General features: G+C 38.0%; 1 protein-coding gene across 2 annotated transcripts in view; it reads left to right on the forward strand.

The window, feature by feature from the left end:
* CNTNAP4 (contactin associated protein family member 4) overlaps positions 1-19154 on the forward strand; it is a 270914-nt gene that overhangs the window by 87344 nt on the left and 164416 nt on the right. For both annotated transcript variants that reach the window (XM_077133653.1, XM_077133652.1), the window contains exon 3: positions 13196-13389. In XM_077133653.1, the coding sequence (XP_076989768.1) occupies positions 13196-13389 (194 nt within the window). The remainder of the gene's footprint in view (positions 1-13195; positions 13390-19154) is intronic.

Here is a 19154-nt window from a genome sequence, read left to right on the forward strand (position 1 = left end):
GTCCCTGCCCTTCCCGCTCATTGGAGGAAATATCTTTTTTCTGATTTCTGATTTTAGTTGTATCAGAGGCTACCTTCCTAATTCTAAATAATATACCCATGTTTTTATTTATTTCTTTTTCAACCTCGAGCTGAGGAGTCTAGGATACTTCCATGGGAGTTGCAGGGATTGGGGAGGGGCAGAAAGACATTGACTGTGATTTTGTTGGATCTGAATGACTAAAATCCACCTATGTTGAGGGGTGCATTGAGGTGTGGATGGACCGAATACAGTCAGATGTGCCACAATTAGGCGTAGCTTTGGATCCGGTCTGTGATGTGAGAGCATCAATCATATAAATGAGTTTCACGTAAGCAACTGGGGTCCACAGCCCTGTAGAACGGGCCGGCTGAGGAGAGCAGGGCCAGCTGGGCTCATGGTGCGGTGGTCTCTGAACGCTTCCCCCCTCCCCATATGCAGGCAATCAAGTAGACACAGCTCCCATTCCCTCCTTGTGACTTTTCTTGCATGTGAAGGCTGTGCAGGGAGCCTGAGACGAGGTGGAGGAAGTGGAGTCTCCTGAGGAGAGGAGGAAGCTTAGATAAGATAAACAGTGTCTCACACCAGAACACTGACATGCAGATGACTGTTACCCAAATATGCCTAAGGGTTAGTCTGTAGGTACTTTAACATCTAGAAGCAACTAGATTGAGTTTCCCACTGATGATTGAGAATGAAAACATAAAAGATGTATTTTTGCACACATCTCTTTTGTGATCATCTAATCCATTCCTTTTGCATACATTATATACGTGAAACTCTATTTATAGGCCCATTAAGCTCTGAACTCCAGGTATGTAAAACGAGGATGTCAGCACCTCTGCATTTCTTTCAAATCTTCTCTATGCTCCTCAATTATTTCTGCCTTCTCCCATCTCTACCATTGAATTCTACTACATTTGTGCTGTCAACGTGAATTATATAATGGTCCTTTCTTTTAAAAATAATCAAATATGCCACTGTTTTTCTATAGGGTGGTTCTTTCAGTTAATGTCCAAAACCAGCGCTATCACCATCATAGTTATGTAAATATTCCTGGCCATGAGACCACAGGATAAGGCTGGGTCTGTAAAGGGGAAGATGGAATCCTGAGTCTTTAAGTGTCCATTATTCAGAGAAGAATGTTCTAAGAATCAGAGTCAAATTAATTATCTTTTTACATATTTATACAATTACTTAGAATCATGACATATTTTAGGACTGTTACCTAAACAGCTTCCCTCCCCCTCCCCCACCTTTCTGTTTCTAAAATTTACCCACCCTTGTTGACAAATGAAACATAGCCACTCTGAACAATACTCCTAAAATCATGCCATTAAAAATGACTAATACGTACTGAATCCTTTCTGGGATCCGGCTGCCTCTTGGGATTTTTTTTCTCTCTGTCTTAGTCTATTCCAGGGGTAGATCCTCTATTTCTATTTCTATGTCATTCTATTTCTTCCTCTTCCCTGAATTATTTTTTTTGGCCTGCCTTACATCCACCTGTAATATATTCAGAAAAGGTCTGTGGGAAATACATTTCTAATACCTTAGGTACCTGAAAACTTGATTGATAATTTGAGGGGACATAAATCCTAAATTCAAAGGCATTTTCTCTATCCATGTGGATGTTTATTCTCCATTGACTCTCAGCATCCAATGCTGCTGCTGAGAATTATGCTGCAAAATCTAACACTTGTCCCCTTAAAAGTAACATTCTTTTTCTCCTTGGAAGCTTTTTGGATTTTTTCTTTAAATTTGACCTTTAGATTCTTTATGCAGGAATCTCTAGGTGGGGAGAAGGGGTGTCTTTCTAAATTTACTCTGCTCAGACCTTGATGGATTTCTTCAATCTGAAGATTTTACCTTGTTGCTTTCTCTTGATAGTAATTCAACTTCCCCAAGTTGAATTCTTGATGTTTTCAAAAGCAGTGGGGACAGCTAAAGCAATAGACTGAACCCCCAATCTTGGGGTTTGTTCATATGAAACTTAACCCCACAAAGGATAGGTCAAGACTACTTAAAATTAGGCCTAAGAGTCACCCCCAAGAGACCTCTTTTGTTATTCAGATGTGGTCTCTCTCTCCAGCCAAGATAACAAGCAAACTCACCACCCTCCCCCTGTCTACGTGGGACATGACTCCCAGGGGTGTAGACCTTCTTGGCAACATGGGACAGAAATCCTATAATGAGCTGAGACTCAGCATCAAGGAATTGAGAAAACCTTCTTGACCAAAAGGGGGAAGAGTGAAATGAGACCAAATAAAGCGTCAATGGCTGAGAGATTCCAGAGTCAAGAGGTTATCCTGGAGGTTATTCTTATGCATTAAGTAGATACCACCTTGTTATTCAAGATGCAATGGAGAGGCTGGAGGAAACTGCCTGAAAATGTAGAGCTGTGTTCCAGTAGCCATGTTTCTTGATGATGATTGTATAATGATATAGCTCTCACAATGTGACCGTGTGATTGTGAAAACCTTGTGTCTGATGCTCCTTTTTCTCCCTTATCAACAGACGAGTAAAACATATGGAATAAAAATCAATAATAGGGGGAACAAATGTTAAAATAAATTTAGATTGAAATGCTAGTGATCAATGAAAGGGAGGGGTAAGGTGCATGGTATGTATTAATTTTTTTTCAGTTGTCTTTTTTTTTCTTTTTCTGAATTAATGCGAATGTTCTAAGAAATGATCATGATGGTGAATATGCAACTGTGTGATGATGTAGTAGAATGGAATGATCATAAGTTAAGAATGTTTGTGTTAGTTAGTTTGTTGTCATATTTAAAAAAAAATTAAATATTAACAAAAAAGAAAAAAAATTCCCATATTTGTGTTCTGAGACATCTCTGTAGCCTTTCTGAATTTATTTCTTGAATTTTCCATTTTTTTTCTCTTTTTGGCAATAAAACTGGGAGGTTTTCTCCATTTTTATCCAGCTCCCTCTTTTTTATTAAATAAATTTCCACAATTCTATATATTTTAAATTTCCATGGACTTTCTTATTCTTTTTTGAAAAAAAAAGTTGCTATCTTTTTAAATCCCTGTGAGGATGACAAATTATATTAGTTTTAAATTTCATATTCTCTGAATCTTTTATCCTCCCTGTCCCAAATCTAGAGGCATGACTATAAGAATTGAAAACTAAATAAGTAAAAAGCACTAAGAATCAAAAGGGTAAGCACCAGCAGATCAAAACTTTGATGAGATTTGCAAAGAGCAGTGATAAGATCATATCTGTGTTAAAGTCAGAGAGGAGACTTGCAGCTCAGCGGATGTGCAGGAAAAGCAGAAGTGGCCTATACCTGAGTCCTCTACTGTGCTGATATTTCTACACCCTTTCAAAGATGATAACATCAATAATAATTATTTCCATTGCCTGCGAAATTAAAATTTCCACAATGAAATAACACTTAAAGAGGAATAAATCAGGAACTTAAACAGGGTATGTGCTTCCAAGATTGAATTCACCAAAACCTAAATCCAGTGGTCAATACCCCTTAATAAATGGAAGCTGGATGCTCTGTGAAGACGTGCTAACACTTTTGCGAATTGGGAAAATACTTAAATGATTCAACTCAATCAAATCCCAGAAACTAGTTTTGCAGTTTATACCTCCTTGATATATTATGCCCTGATTATTCTCTAATATGGCTGGCTTTTCCGACCATGATGTACAAATGATGTCTGTTGGGTATAAAGGAGTGCAATCAGTTTGCTGACCCAGAAGGAGTGGGATTTTATGGGGACTGTTTGGCTCATGGCTGCTTATCAAGTCAGTCTGGCTAGGGAAGATACAAAAAAGAACATAGAGGAGCAAATCATGCATTTTAAACCTCTAGGACATTGTCAGCCTGCTCTCTCTGATATATGAGGTCATTTACTGAAATGATCTGCCTCACTGTAATAGATCTAAATAGAAATTTTTAGAAAAGTAGTACAATGGACTTAGCAAAATATGGACGAATCTTTACTGTCATCTGAATTTCTACATATCTTGTGCTAAAATTCTTTTTAACAAAACTGCTGATTTGGAGGAAATGAAATCTGCTGCAGTGGAAAAATATTAAAGTACAGAATTTGGTATTTTTTGTAACTCGGTTCTAGCTTTCCAGAGGAAATTGGCTGTCACAAAAATGTGCAAATGAAATTTGCAGATCAAACTACCTGAACAGAGAGAGGACGTAAATATTTACTTTTCAATCCAATGAATTATTAAATATTTCAGAAAATGTTTGATCTGGCAATGCAAGAAGACTGAGCCAGTCTGCCAATTTGCTATGAGGGGAAATTGATCCACAACAAAGAACTCAAATCTAAGATAATTTAGTGAGGTGTTATTAATTTAGAACATTGCTGGGGAGATGAAGTGAAAATGCATTTCTTTTTCATTGTCTCAAAAATTTCAAAGCAAAGCAGTAAATACATCTAGGAAATGTAGTTTACAAGGATTAAGTGGTATAACTGTGAGACAAATGGTGTGTGTGTGTGTGTGTGTGTGTGTGTGTCTCAGCCAGAGGAATACATGTATCTCAGCCAATGCAGTGCCTAACCTTCTCTTTGGAAACCCCATAAAAAATCTATGCTGTAAAGAGAAGTGTCCCGGACTTTTATTTAGCTTGGCTCCAGTTCCAGCTTTGTTGTTTGTTTGGTGCCTGCATTTAGGCAGTCTTATTATATCCATATGGCTATAGATTTATTTCATTCATTTATGCAGTACATGTTTCTTAAGCCTCTACTCTGGGACAGGCAGTATTCAACACCCTTGGGATTTATCAGTGAACAACACAGGTGCAGCTCCCTAGCCTCATAGAGCTTATATTCTAATGGGACAAGACAGAGGGTAAATAATAAATATAATAAATAAAATCATACATGCTGTTGAAAGATGGCAATTTCAGCTAAAAAAAATGAAAAAAGAGTTCAGGATAAGATGAATGGGAGCTGGAGTGCTGGGTGGAAGATATTTTGAATATAAGAGGTCAGGAGATAGGAGTCTTTGCGAGTAGGTAATATTTGAGGAGATAAAGAAGTTAGCTCAGGGTGTCTCAAAAAGGAACATCCCAGGAAGAAAGAGTAGCTTGACAAAGCACCAGACATAGGAGAAAGACTGCTTTCCCTCAAAGGACAGCAAGTAGGCCATTGTCAGTGGAAGTGAGTGAGCTGGAAGGAAGAGCAGGAGAGGCAGTCAGAGAAAGGTTGGGAATGGCTTAAGGGGACTAGGTACTATAGAACATTTAAGACGGGTAGTAAGGACTTTGTCTTTCACTACATGCGAAAGTGAGTGTGAATGCAGTATTTTGAGCATGGGAATGATATTTTAAAAGGAACATTCTTTTAAAAACCAGTAGCATTGAGCATAGAGTCTAAAGTGGGCAAAGATAGAAAGAGGGAGACTTGTTCAGAGGCCATTGCAAGAACCCAGGCTAGAATAATGTGGCTTGATCTAAAAGAGTAGTGAGCATGGCAAAAATAGTCAGATTCTTGAGAGTAGAGTAGCACCAACATCATTTTCTGGTTTGGTAGCATATCATGAGAGAAAGAAAGGAGTTAAAGATTGGCACTATGATTTTTGTCCTGAGAAACCGGAAGGATGGAATTTCTGTAAACTGGAAAGTGTCTTGAAAGTGCCAGTTTGAAAGTGTTATATACCCAGAAAACTCATGTTTTAATCCTGGTTCAGTCTTGTGGGGTACAGCCATTTCTTCTAATTCTGAATCAATATTGTAAGGCAGAAACGCTTGATTAGATTTTCTCCATGGAGATGTGACATGCCCAGTGTGTGACCTTTTAATTAGATGAAATGTGACTCCACCCATTCAAGGTGGAGCTTGATTAGTTTACTAGACTCCTTTAAAACAGGAAATATTTTTGGAGAAAGCTCAGAGCAGATGTGGATGCTTGGAGGACAGTTGCTTCAGAGCTAACAGAGCTGACACGAGACCTGGACGTTTGGAGATGCAGAGCCCAGTGGACATCACGTGTGCCTTCCCGTTAGATGTGGAGCAGTCCAGAGCCCAGGGTTGCATCCCAGAGGAGCAAAGTGAAGGTCCCCATACATCAAGTGAGGAAACCCACAGGAAACAGGGGCTGAAAGCAATAGCCCAGCAGCAAGGGACCTGCAAAGACCAGCCACGTACCTTCCCACCTGACTGGGGTGTTCCAGATGGCATCAGCTTTTCTTGAGTGAAGGAAACATCTTGTTGATGTTTTAGTTTGGACATTGTTTGGGCACTAGAACTGTAAGCTTGTAACTTACTAAATTCCCTTTTTAAAAGCCATTCTGTTTCTGGTACATTGCATTCCAGGATCTTAACAAACTAGGTTTGGGAAGGCTGGGGGTAGAATAGGATTTGTGGGGAGAATGGGAGTTCAGTTTTAGAAATGTTATAGATATCAAGTAGAGAGTTGGCTATTTCAGACTGGAGTTTAGGAAAGAGATGTGGGGCAGAGATATAAATTAGGGAATTATTTGCACATGGATAAAGTGCAAATCTATGAGGCTGTGAGGGTAACAGTGGGTGAATTTAGATAATAAAGAAACAGGAAAATAGACTGAATCCTTGAGTATTTCATCCTTAAGAGATGATTTAAGATAAATGGAAGAACTAGCAGGGAAGACTGAGAAGGAACAACCAGTGAGCTAGGAAGAAAATCAAGAGGATATATTTTTGTGGAGGCCAAGTGAATGAAATTTATCATGGCATAGGGTGTGGTCAGAATGATCAGATGTCACTGAGAGGTCAGTAAATATGAAGACTGAAACCGTTGACCACTAGATTTTGTAACATGGAGTCCATTGGTGACCTTGACAAAAACAACTTCGAGTGAGTGGGAGGAAGTGAAAGTCTGATTGGAGTTGGTCTAAGAATCGGATGGAAAAAATTGGATAGTGTATAGACATCTTATTTGAAGAGTGTTAATATAAAAAGAAGCAAAAAATAGACTGGAGTTAAGAAAAACTATTTTCTTCTTTTTCTTTTGAGATAGCAAAAACAGTAGCATGCTCTACATTAATAGAAATGACTCATTAAAGAAGGAAAAAATAATGAGGCAGGAGAAAATTGCTGAAGCAGAGGCCCTGAGTGGGTTCAGCACCAGTAGAAGGGGCTAGCTAAAGAATCACATAAATGGAAATCACAGGGAATGCACTGTGGGCACAAGTGAGCTCAGGAATGGCAGGAGCATCAGAACTTGGTCTCCTTTCATCTCTCAGCTCTGCTTCCCTCTACGTTGGCTTCACTCAGGCATGAAGATAGCTCCTCCAGCTCCAAAAGTCCCAATTGGCCTGTTTCAGTTCACGTACCCATCCTTGGAACAATCACTGTGACAAGAGGAGACAGTGCCAAGATATAGGCATGTATATGAGAGAAGACCAGCCAGATACCCAGCATCAGCAGAGTCTTGTTTCCTTACAGCAAAATGAACTATGATGTTAAAAATACAAAGCTGTTAAAGGACTTTAAATGCCAGTCCCAGAGATACCGCATACCATTTAAGGAAGCCAAATAAATGCTCTTTCTGTTTCCTTTCATTATTGTAGTTTAATGTCAAAATCACAATGGCCTGGGCAAACTTAGACTCTTGGGGAAATCCAGATGAAATTACATTCATAAAGAAGTAATTATTTTAGAGGGAAACTTCTTTATGGCAATTTTAATTAAGCCAATTATTTTCTTAGAATGCAAATGCCCTAATGGTGGCGAGAACCATCATTCAATACTATGTTCACTTGCATATCATGCCTTGATTATCTGTGTCCCATGGTTTCAATCTTAAGAAAGAGCCATGACTCTTTCCTTCTGGTATTTCCATCCTTCACATACCATGACATGTTGCCTTCATTGATGGTCACCGAGGATGGTTGTCATGTCATTTTAAATATTACTAGGAGGTAGAGGTGATTTTTTTCTGTAATTTAAGGCTCCATCTAGGATTCTTTCTTTGTTTTTTTCTTTTACTTCCCTGAAATTATAAGATGTGCCTACCTGGCCAAAAAGAAATATTGGTGGTACCTAGTGGGTTGTATTTAAGGATCTTAAACATAATTCACCCGATTATTCATAATCAAATGACGCTGAATAAGTTATTTAAATGTATTCTTAGAATCAAATAACCACCATGGTAATGAGTCCAAAAGTAAAGAATAAAAAAGAAAGTTTTAAAAATTACTTCCTCACAAAGATTAAAACAGTTTTAACAACAAGTAATTTGTCACCTTATACCACAATAATGTGCATAATATTGGGCAAATTTACTTAGCCTCTGGAAATCTTTTTTTTTTTTAACTGAAAGGAAAAGAGATGCTAAAGCATATCTCATCTCCTTAGATAATTTTAAGAAATAAGTTTAATGTGGAATTTAAAATTTCTGGTAGAGTGCTTCGCATACAGTAGATACTGGATAATTTTTAGTTGGCTTTTCTTCCCTTACCATCCACAGCAAATTCCTCAGGAATCTGAAGTTTAAAAGTGATAAGCGTGGGGGGCGTGCAAGGGTAGTTCAGCTGTAGAATTCTTGCCTGTCATGTGGGAGACCCGGGTTCGGTTCCTGGTCCCCCAGAACAAACAAATAAGCAAAACAAACAAACAAAAAATTCAACCAATGGTGCTGTGGTAACAGGATATTCACACGGAAAAATACTGAAATGTGACATCCCGCCATAGAGCTTACAAAAAAAAAGTGATAGGGCCGCGGTGGCTCAGCGGGCAAAGTGCTTGCCTGCTATGCCGGAGGACCTCGGTTCGATTCCCGGCCCCAGCCCATGTAACAAAAACGGAGAAACAGAATACAATAAAACAAGAAAATGTTTAAAAATGTTTCCCTTCCTTCCTTCCTTCCTTCCTTCTATCCTTCCTTCCTTCTCTCTGTCTAAAAAAAAAAATAAAAAAAAAAAAAAAAAGTGATAGGCAATAGCTAAAAATGAAGCTGTGTTTTGTGATCTTCTGTAATTAAACTTCCTTAGCGCTCAACTTTGCTGTGATTGTAACTTTTTGTTTACAGAGCAATAATAATTTGTTTTGTAATTCAGAGAGTAATGCTACCATTTACCCACATGTTGCTGCGTATGGGAGAATGCAACAGAAACTTTTCATTTAATTCACATAGCAATAGAATGACACTTAAGGGTCTCATGAATGGGGAGAGTTGTTATTATTAAGTATGACTTTTCAGCTTACAGTTTGAAGAGTCAAGAGATGTTTCTCTTTGGTTAGAATTATGATAATTTTTCAAACCAAGGCTCACTGAAGAGGTCAAGGCAGGAGAAAGAGGAGGGTGGAATATGGAAAGGCGGGTTGTGGTCTGGGAAAGAAGATGAGCTGGGAGTGCAAGGCTCTTGTCTATATTTTGTGGGTGAAGCACTAGAGACGACACAATCGATGGAGCTATGAAAAGATGGTCCTTCGTCTCAGGGGTATTGGTCTATGTTCACTATATCTTCATATTAAAGGCACCATTAGGACAAATATGCTTGACCAGGAGGTACTCACATGGAAAAAGAATGAAATGTGAAACCCCCGCCATATAGCATACAAAAAAAAAAACAACCAAAAAACCCCAAAAAACCCAAAATAAATAAATAAATAATCACATTTTATTTGAGTAGAAATTGAGACTTTATGGCTTGCTGGAATTTCATATAGTGCTGTGAATTAACCATGTCCAGAAATCGAGGTGGCTTGACAGTAGCCTTATAGCTGGTGGAGTCTAACCCCAAATGTAGGTGCATTTCCTGTCGCTATTGTCCTCACAACTCATTACAGGTAGGCTGTGGTACCTACGTGTTCTGCAAGAAATGTATTTTTACATTTTCCATATTACTTTTCAACATTTGCCTGCAAATGAGAACAAACATAACCCTCCATCAGACCCTTATACCGTGTGTGTTGATAGGGCTGCAGGGCTTTAGAAACCTTGCAGGGATCTTTGGATTCCCTGAGGCCGACTCAGTCTGCTGCAATGACTTGGTAAAGCCTATGGAGCCTCTGAATTTCCATTACTCTATCAGCGAGCCTCATTAATGGTATAGCTTAATTAGCATACCAGTAGTACCTTTTCGTCACAGGTAAGAGATTGAAATGTTCAAGGTCAATTACCTGCAAATGTTTCAAGTTGGTTAATGCAGCTGCAACTGTAAGCAATGCTGGGAAAAGGGAGCGGTCAGTGAGAGATTCCTTTTTCTCCTGATGAGAATTGATGATCCAATTTTAACTCACCAGAATTACGCTGATTCTTTTATTCTCACTGTGCCTTTTTTTACATGTTCGCTTCTTAAATACTGGTGTATAAAGGAGTGTCAAAATGCCAGAGAAATATTATGAAATTCTGGATTAAGAAATAGACCCTCATCACTGACCTTAGACCATTAACATTAACTAGAGAGAGCAAGAAGTGAAATAATTAGTATTGTCTCTGAGGTTTAAGCAGATGTAGATAAAATTCCAAATGTAGAACTTCCACGTTAAGCTGATTGCTGGCTGGGGTCACTTCATTCACCTTTTCCCTCTTTACTTTGCAATAAATGATAAAAATGAAGAGAGATAATCAGTTGCAGCAGTAAGAGGACTGAGGATGCTTATTTAACATCAGAAAAACATTCTACTTCCAAACTTTTGATAGAGAATAGCAAGATTATATAGGACAGTGGAGGGAACTATTCACCCATTGATCACTTCAAAGCAAGGTCCTTTGCCAACCAGAGGGAGAAAAGTTGCCTCTACTAACTGGTAGCTAATTCCTAAAGTTCCCCAAATCTCCATTAGTGCCTTCCTTTCTATGTCCATTGGAAACTACTAATTCCCATTTACGCACCATAACAATATGAGAAGCGCTGTTGTGTCCCTGCCAAGAACACCTCTGCCTCCTGATTGCCATGCGGGCTTGGTCAGGGAGTTCAGACTCTTTCCCTTTGTTTCATCATTTACTAAATAGGTTGCTTTGAGAATTCAATAACGGTGCCTTTACAGAGTGCCACAAAATACTCCTTCACTCAATCAGTATTAAGGGACTCCACAGTAGAGTAAGTGAAGGAGGAGGGGTGATGTGCCATTGCATCTGAGACATGAAACATGGAGGAAGAGTCGGCACAGATTTAAATGCACCACTATGGGTGCCATCCCATTGAGGGTTCAAGAGTTCCTTGGGCTGTTTGCAGCCGGGTACTTTTTTAGGCGTGCTTCAGATCATTCAGGGCCAAATTCTCCCCCTTGTAGACAACTGACTGTAAGAGTAGGAGGTGCCCCTTGTGGACAGCAGAGCTATGCTAGAAAAATGATGCCAAGATACCCCAAATTCATCCAGGGCCAGTGTCTACCCAACAAACCTTCTTGCTTAAGATGAGAATATTCTGGAGTAACCTAAACTGGTAGACATTATTGATGATCAAAGGGACTCTACCTACTACCTGTTTATTAGCCCAAACCACAGGCTCTTCAAGGGCAAATATAGAGAAAATGAAAAGCAAAAGCATATCAACAAAATTGTGGATTTGTAAATATTCTGCCACAAAAACAGAGGGTGAAGCACTGTGCTGCGTGTTGTAGGGAATGCAAGACGGATTTTTGAAGCATGATTTACTCCAAGAAGGAAGGCATTTGAAAAAATACCTAGTTCTAAAGATAAGGTAATTGGTAATCTTGGGAATCATGCTCTACTATTGCAAACAGGAATTAGCTTGATACTATCAAGAAAGGATAGTGTGTCCCTTCCCGTCTCAGAATGGACCAACATAATAGCAAACCTTTGCTGGGCATCCTTTGCTCTAGATGCTGTGCAGAAGGCTCTACTCAAGAGAGCACAACTGTCAAGAATAATGTTGGAATGGGTGGTAATCTCCATCTAAAATTCCAGAACTTATCATCAGAGCCTTATAGTGGGTGCAAAACAATAAGAGAAAGAAAACATTGCTACAATTCTTGTTTGGGCTATTAATTAATGACTATTGATTTTTTAAAAGATAGATACTACTAAAGAAATATGGATTAAAAATATTGTTGAACCTTATCTCGTGACTTTTACCATGGTTATTTATTACTTGCATGATCAGCAAAGTCAATATTAAGATAAATTCCAAAAATAAAGCATTTGTGTATTAAACTGTAAGGAAGAAATATCCTAACAAGATATAAAACTGTTACATCTATAATATTCAGATGTGTGTTGAGCAAAACTAAGCGTGATACCTTCTTCTCCATCCTTTCTTGAAGACCCGACAGACACCTATTTTCTCCTGAGCACTTAAGTACAACTTCATCTTTGATGGCACCCCTTGCCCATCCATCTCCCATCCTCACACTCTCACTCTTCCTCCCCAGATAGGAAAAAAAATAAGGTGGTGTGCTGGTAAAGTGACTGGTGGGAGGTAGAGTAGGGCTGATTCGTAGAGTTTGCCAATTTCTATAGTATAAATACACCCACTATGGTCAATTGCAAAGATAGCTATGTTTAACAACCAGTTTGCAAAGTCCCTGAAAATGTAACAGTTGGCTCTCACATGCTGTCAGAAGCTGGCTCCAGTCCACAATGCATTAGATCTCTTTTATCGTCCCCTGCACACGCTGTAACCATTAGCATTTTTTCCCATTGTGTTTCAAATATGCTTTTCAATGTCTAGTCCCCCTGTAAGACAGTAAGCACCTTCAGGGCAGGGATTATTCTTTGACCATGCTTAATGAGCCAGTGCTTAATGTGGTACCACCTTCTCTAAGGAGTCCAAACATGATGAGATAACAAAGGTAGTTTTCTGTTTCCTCCATGAAGTGAAGGTATTATCTTAAATCCAGCACTGGGCAAAGGGATTGAGGGCCAAAGCAGTACCCAGTCATGCATCTGGGCAGTTAATAAGCTAGTTCTGCGTGTTGCTATGAGCCCTCATTTTCCAAATGAAGCACTTTAAACACTCATTGGGACCTTCAATTCTCCCAAATGTCAGGAGATTATAAAACCTAGTAATGAGAATAATTAATGTAGGCTCCATCCATTTTTAGTAAATTCTTACTTCTCAGTATTATTTCTATAATGATGAGAACTTTCACATTTTGGAAATCTGACTTAAGGTCCATAGAGGAATACAGTTTTACTGGCATTTCTATGCTACTAAAGTAACATAGATGTTAACTAATTCTTCTTCCTTTTTGTCTTCACTAATTTACCTGTGTTTCTGTTTTCACAAAAGGAGCTGGTGGCTGGTCTCCACTTGTGTCTAACAAATACCAGTGGTTGCAGATTGACCTTGGAGAGAGAATGGAGGTCACCGCAGTGGCCACCCAAGGGGGCTACGGGAGCTCTGACTGGGTGACCAGCTACCTCCTGATGTTCAGTGATAGCGGGAGGAACTGGAAACAATACCGACAAGAGGACAGCATCTGGGTATGTTTCTTTAACAGTAGACATCATCCCCCAGAGTATGATTTATAGTCATTAACAAATCTCTTAAATGAGTAAGGAAACAGAATCTTCAGAATTACTTTGAAAACATTTTCTAAGAAAAAGTACAGTAAACATTTATTTGCTAATATACTACAGTATAACTTATTAAAGTACCAAAGGTAAATTTATTTCAAAATTCTAAGGCATTGAAAAAAAACCTATTAATCCATTAAATAGTGTGGGAGCCAAAGAAATAAACAAGACCTATAAAATGAATTTTAAGCATCGTTCAATAATATGATAGCTTTGCATTGTCTGTGGCTCTTATTTCCTCCAATTATTATTAGAGTTCTGAAAGTCTCTTTTTTCAATAATGTATTATATTTTCTTATGTTCTTATAGTGCATATATAGTATTTAGAAGTTTTTATGTATAATATTCAGAATACACACTCACCGTTTCTCCACTCTCTTTAAAGTCTGTAAGTGTATAAAATGCTGTGTGTTATAGACAGGGTGTACCCCCTGTGAAAGAGAGACTTGAAAGGAGGCAAGTGGTAATAAAATGTGCGGTATTTGTAGTTGATTGATTGTATATAAACATCTGATGAAAGAAGGAAGCTGAAAGGTAGACTGTAGATAGAAAAGAAAGGATTTCTGTGTTAGTGTAGAGAAATCTTGGTTTGGATTTTATGTATCTAGGAAAAAGACACTGGAATCAAGAAACTATTTTTTCCTCTCTTTCTGAGTTGGTGTAACCAGAAGAAATGAGCAACTCAATGAAGCTTTTGTTCTTAGCACACAGATAATTTGGAAGCCTATTTCACCACATAATGATAATTTTCTTTGACAAATCAATTGTCTCTTTTTTGAAACCTCCTAGAACTCAGTCATATATTATAAACTCATTGAAGAAATGGACTGTGATTTACCCACCTTTGTATCTCTAAAGCACTTGGTGGGCATTCAATACATGTTAACTGGTATAAATTGAAGTTTAGAAGAAATAGCCATTCTCTTCCTCTAGAGAGAGCAACAGGGAGCCTGGAAAAAGTTGCCTGAAAACATTTTTGAGAAAAGCAGCCTTAAAATGCAAAGTGAGTTTGAGCAGTGTACAAGAGTGAGAAAAACTGAATATTAGGGTTGAGCTAATTCTAGGAAAACCATTCAAACTAGGGTTAAAATGAGCAGTAATTATGATTCACTAACAGTGAAAGCTTAATGAGGTGTTTATTTTAACTAGATGTTTGGATTATCTTTGACATTTTTCTGAAGTAAGCATTGGATTTTCAACTAGATAAGTCATGGCTAATGCATACTAATACTTAATTGTGCTAATTAAGATTTAGGTTTTTGAACTTTTTTTAAAGAAGTGATAGAACAACCATGAAAATTCTTGTTTTTCTGATAAGCACATTGGAGAAAATCAAACATGGGGTTGTCACGTTCCCCCTTGCTTACTCTTATTAAATGTGAGGTGCTCGGAGAGGCAGAGTAGTATGAATAATATCCCCACTAACTCCAAACAGTAAAGGTAGGGACAATTGGCATCTGTGAGACTCCTGTCAAGGTGATATAGTCTTTCAATCTCTTGTAGTTGTCGGTTACTCAGTCTTTTCCTCTTGGAATGTGAGCTCCCTCTCTATATACCTTACCTTCCGACCTTTTATTGCAGCTTCATCAAAGCTTAAGAGTGCCCTGTATGTAGCAGCCAAACCCTAAATATTTATTTAATGAATGAATGATTGGAAAAGTGAATGAATGTATGAAATGCAGTTTCTTGGAGAATACTGCTCTGATCACACTAACTAAAATGGACTCACTCCCTCACTCCATCTGCTTTTTCATCAATGCACTTGTGTCATATACTAGTTTAGTAAGCTTACTGCTAGGATGACATATTCCTCACTCATATATATGTTGAACACACTGTGGAATAGGTTTTAGCTTTCTCGTCTTTGCTTTTCCACCATCCAACACCCTGTCTGGCACATGAATTTTGTTAAGGGAAATGGTGAAAGAGTGGAGGAGTGGATGAATAGATTTGAACAGATGGACCTCCTATTCTGTACCTAACTCTGTAAAAGAATTCTGGAATGTACTGTAAGAGTTCATGTAAAGGCCGTGGAAGAGATATGGCACACCACAGCAAACGAGAGAATGACTGATGGGAGCACGCAAAGGTGAAGTTCACACTCCTCGAGCTGTGTAAATTGACAGAATATGGAGCTCACTGTGAAATGAGTTTGTCAAGGAAGCAGGGCTTAGATGAGTCTGGAAGAAAACATGATGACTTAGATTATGGTAGGATTAAGGAAGCTATTCCAGGAAGCTGGAAAAGTGTGAATGAAAGCATGGACATTGGGGATATCTAGAGATTCTGCTGCCTGTAGACTGCCCAGTGAGATCACTGGTCATGCTGGACAGCCAGGTTTTGGAAAGACTGTATATAATGTTGGACATGATAAAGAAAGATCAAAATGTAGACTTTGTGCAACAGGCACCATGATCAGGCATAAGGTACAGAATTAAGGTAGGTTACGCTATAGGTAAAAATAAGCCCCAAATTTCTGTGGCATATTTATGTGTGTGTGTGTGTGTGTGTGTGTGTGTGTGTGTGTGTGTATTCATGATACCTGTTCATTACAGGTTGGCTTCAATATTCTTTTCTACCACGTAGTCACTCAGAGTCCCACTCTACAGGGAACTCCCTTTTTGTGAAACTGTAATTGCCAGGGCAGGACAAAATGAAACACGGTGAATGATGCCTTGTTCTTTTCCACCTGGAAATGACACAGATAGATTTGATTCACATTTCTTTAGTCACAGAAGACTCTTAACTTATTTGCATAGTAAGGTATATAGTTCTTGGTCACACTTTAAAAATAGGTTTTTCTTAACTTGCAGTTACTTCTTTTTTTCTTTTACCCAGTTTTCTAGCTTTATGGGTTATGTACCTAGTATACCAAACCAACCAATTTCCTCCAAGAGCTTCACAGTCTATTCCAGGTTATACAAATAAATCTATGAGAGACGGTTTAAAAATAATCTTTAAGAAGAAAGACAAAATAATTTTATTTATTATCTATAAAGTTATGCACATATTTAATGGAAACATAAACTTGAAAGATATATGATTTTTTAAACACTTACACATTAAAATATTTCTTCAGAATAAAATTTATATTCCAATGTCCATAAAATGTAAAGTATACAAAGTACTTTACTGGATAGTGTATAAATACTATATGAAATTGAGAAAATGCAAGCCACTAAATTTATCCCTCTCCAATTGAAGACAAAATAAAATCCCTCAAACTTCTATGTTTAAGAATCTTTTCTGTCAGTTTATTGTAAGTGAATGCAAATGTAAATGTAAGATGTAATTTACACTCACTCAAGAATGATTGCTGAAACAGCATGAAACAAACATCTTAGAAATTATTTTAAGTAGATCAATAAGAGCAGGAACTTTACACCCAAATTATACAAATTATCTCCTGACATGCCCAAGATTGTTTTACACTGCAGACTACCAGGGCAAGGAATGGGATAGTGTCAATCTTATGAATCCTTTAAATAAATATGATTGTTAAACACAAGAATAATCTACTTTTTATTTTTTTTGATCGACTTTTTCAAACAAAAACCCTTCATGTGTTTCTAAAGTTAGTATACTCTTGTTTTGTTTTATAATTTGAAGTGTCTAACGTCATATTTCTGGCTTTGGCTGGTGTCTAACACAGAGCCTGCTGCAACGTAGTAGAGTCAATTACAGAGAAATATCACCTGTCACAAAAAAACTCAGGCTCTTATCACTGTGAATGATTGAGATGTCAACTCTATAAGCCACATGGGGTTAGGAATGCAGCCTGCAAAGATAGGGGAAAGATTTTAATGTGCATTGGCTCAAGTCAAATAAATAAGCGCCTAGGGGGCTATAAAAGGAAAGCTGGGGAGGCAGAGCTACGGGTGGGAAGAAGTTTATGAGCTGAGGGATCTGTGCTGGGACAGGGTGCACTCTCCTCTTTTAGCAAGGGGCAGCTTTCTTATGTTGAGTTTTTATTGTAGTGACCTAAGCTTACAAAAACTATTGGAGCTTAGTACAAAAGTACTAATCACATGTATGCCAACATGTCAAATTGTCAAGATGACAGCACTGCAGTTCTTGCCTTGGTACTTGTGCAAATGTCTAGACAGTACCTTAAGCTCCTTCTGCCTTTCAATACGGCATCAACTGTCATCTCCAGATGGCATTAAAAAATTTTTTTTATTAGAGAAGTTGTAGGTTTATAGAAAAATCATGCAGAAAAGACAGTTCTTTTCTATAACCCTATCCACACAGTTTTCCCTCTTATTAACCCTTTGCATTAGTATGGTACCTTTGTTAAAATGGATGAAACGATATTATTATAATTTTATTATTAACTCTAGTCCATAGTTTATATTAGGGTTTACTGGTTATGTTGTACAGTGCTATGGTTTTAAAAAAAATCTTGTATTCCAGTAGCATATATGGAACTCAACATTTCTTCATTTATCCACAAATTCATAATTCAGTGGTGTTAATTATATCCACAATGTGTGCTACCATCACTAGAGTCCATGACCAAAACGTTACCATCACCGCAAAGAGAAATTCTGTACCAGTTAAGTGATAATTCCTCATTTCCCATCCCACCACCACCACCCCAGACCCAGGTCACCTGTATTCTAATTTTGATTCTATGAATTTTCTTATTCTAATTATTTCATATCAGTGAGATCATACAATATTTATCCTTTCGTGTCTGGATTATTTTACGCAACATGATGTCTTCAAGGTTCATTCTTGTTGTCCTTTTATGGCTGAATAATATTCCATTAAATGCAAACACCACATTTTGTTTATCCATTTACTGGTTGATGGATACTTGCGCTGTTTCCATCTTTTGGCAACTCTGAATAATGCTGTTATGAATATCAGTGGAGAAGCGTCTGTTTGAGTCCCTGCTTTCAGTTTGTTTTGGTTTATACCTATAAGTGGATTGCTGGGTCGTATGATAATTTTATAATTAATTTTTTGAGGAACCATTTGATTTTTCACAGCAGATGCCCCATTTTACAGTCCCACCAACAATGGAAACAAGTTTCTTATTTTTCCACACCCTCTCCAACACTTGATATTTTTTGTATTTTTTTCTATACAAATAGTCGCCATTCCAGGGCATATGAAATGGAATCTCATTGAAATTTACATTTCCCTAATGGTCAGTGATATTGAGCAGCTTTTTATGTTCTTTTTGGCTATTTGCATATCTTTGGAGAAATGGCTAATCAAGTCTTTTGCCCATTGGTTAATTGGATTGTCATTTTGGTGTGTGAGTTAAGGATATCTTTATAAATTCTGGATTTTAAACTGTTACCCAATATGTGATGTCTAAGTATTTTCTCTCATTCAGTACATTGTCATTATGCTTTCATCATGAAGTCCTTTAATGCACAAAGGTTTTTAAATTTGATCAAGTCCAATTTAAACAAAAGCATATAGACCCATGCGAAGTCCACCTTTCACAGTCTTTGCAAATTGACTGTGCCTTGGCTGGAGCTCCCTTCGCAGTTTAGCCTTCTTATGAAGATTAGCACCTGAGGGAAATGTGAAGCTGGGTCCTCTTTGAGTTTTCTGAGTCTGTGCATGGTCCTGGGCTTGTGACAGCTGCGGCATTAGGAACTCCCCCATGTATAGGAGTCCCTAAGCCTTCTCTTCCCCTTGTGAAATAGACCTCC

The sequence above is a fragment of the Tamandua tetradactyla genome, chromosome 16 (assembly GCF_023851605.1).
Source record: "Tamandua tetradactyla isolate mTamTet1 chromosome 16, mTamTet1.pri, whole genome shotgun sequence".
In the NCBI taxonomy this organism is placed as follows: domain Eukaryota; kingdom Metazoa; phylum Chordata; class Mammalia; order Pilosa; family Myrmecophagidae; genus Tamandua; species Tamandua tetradactyla.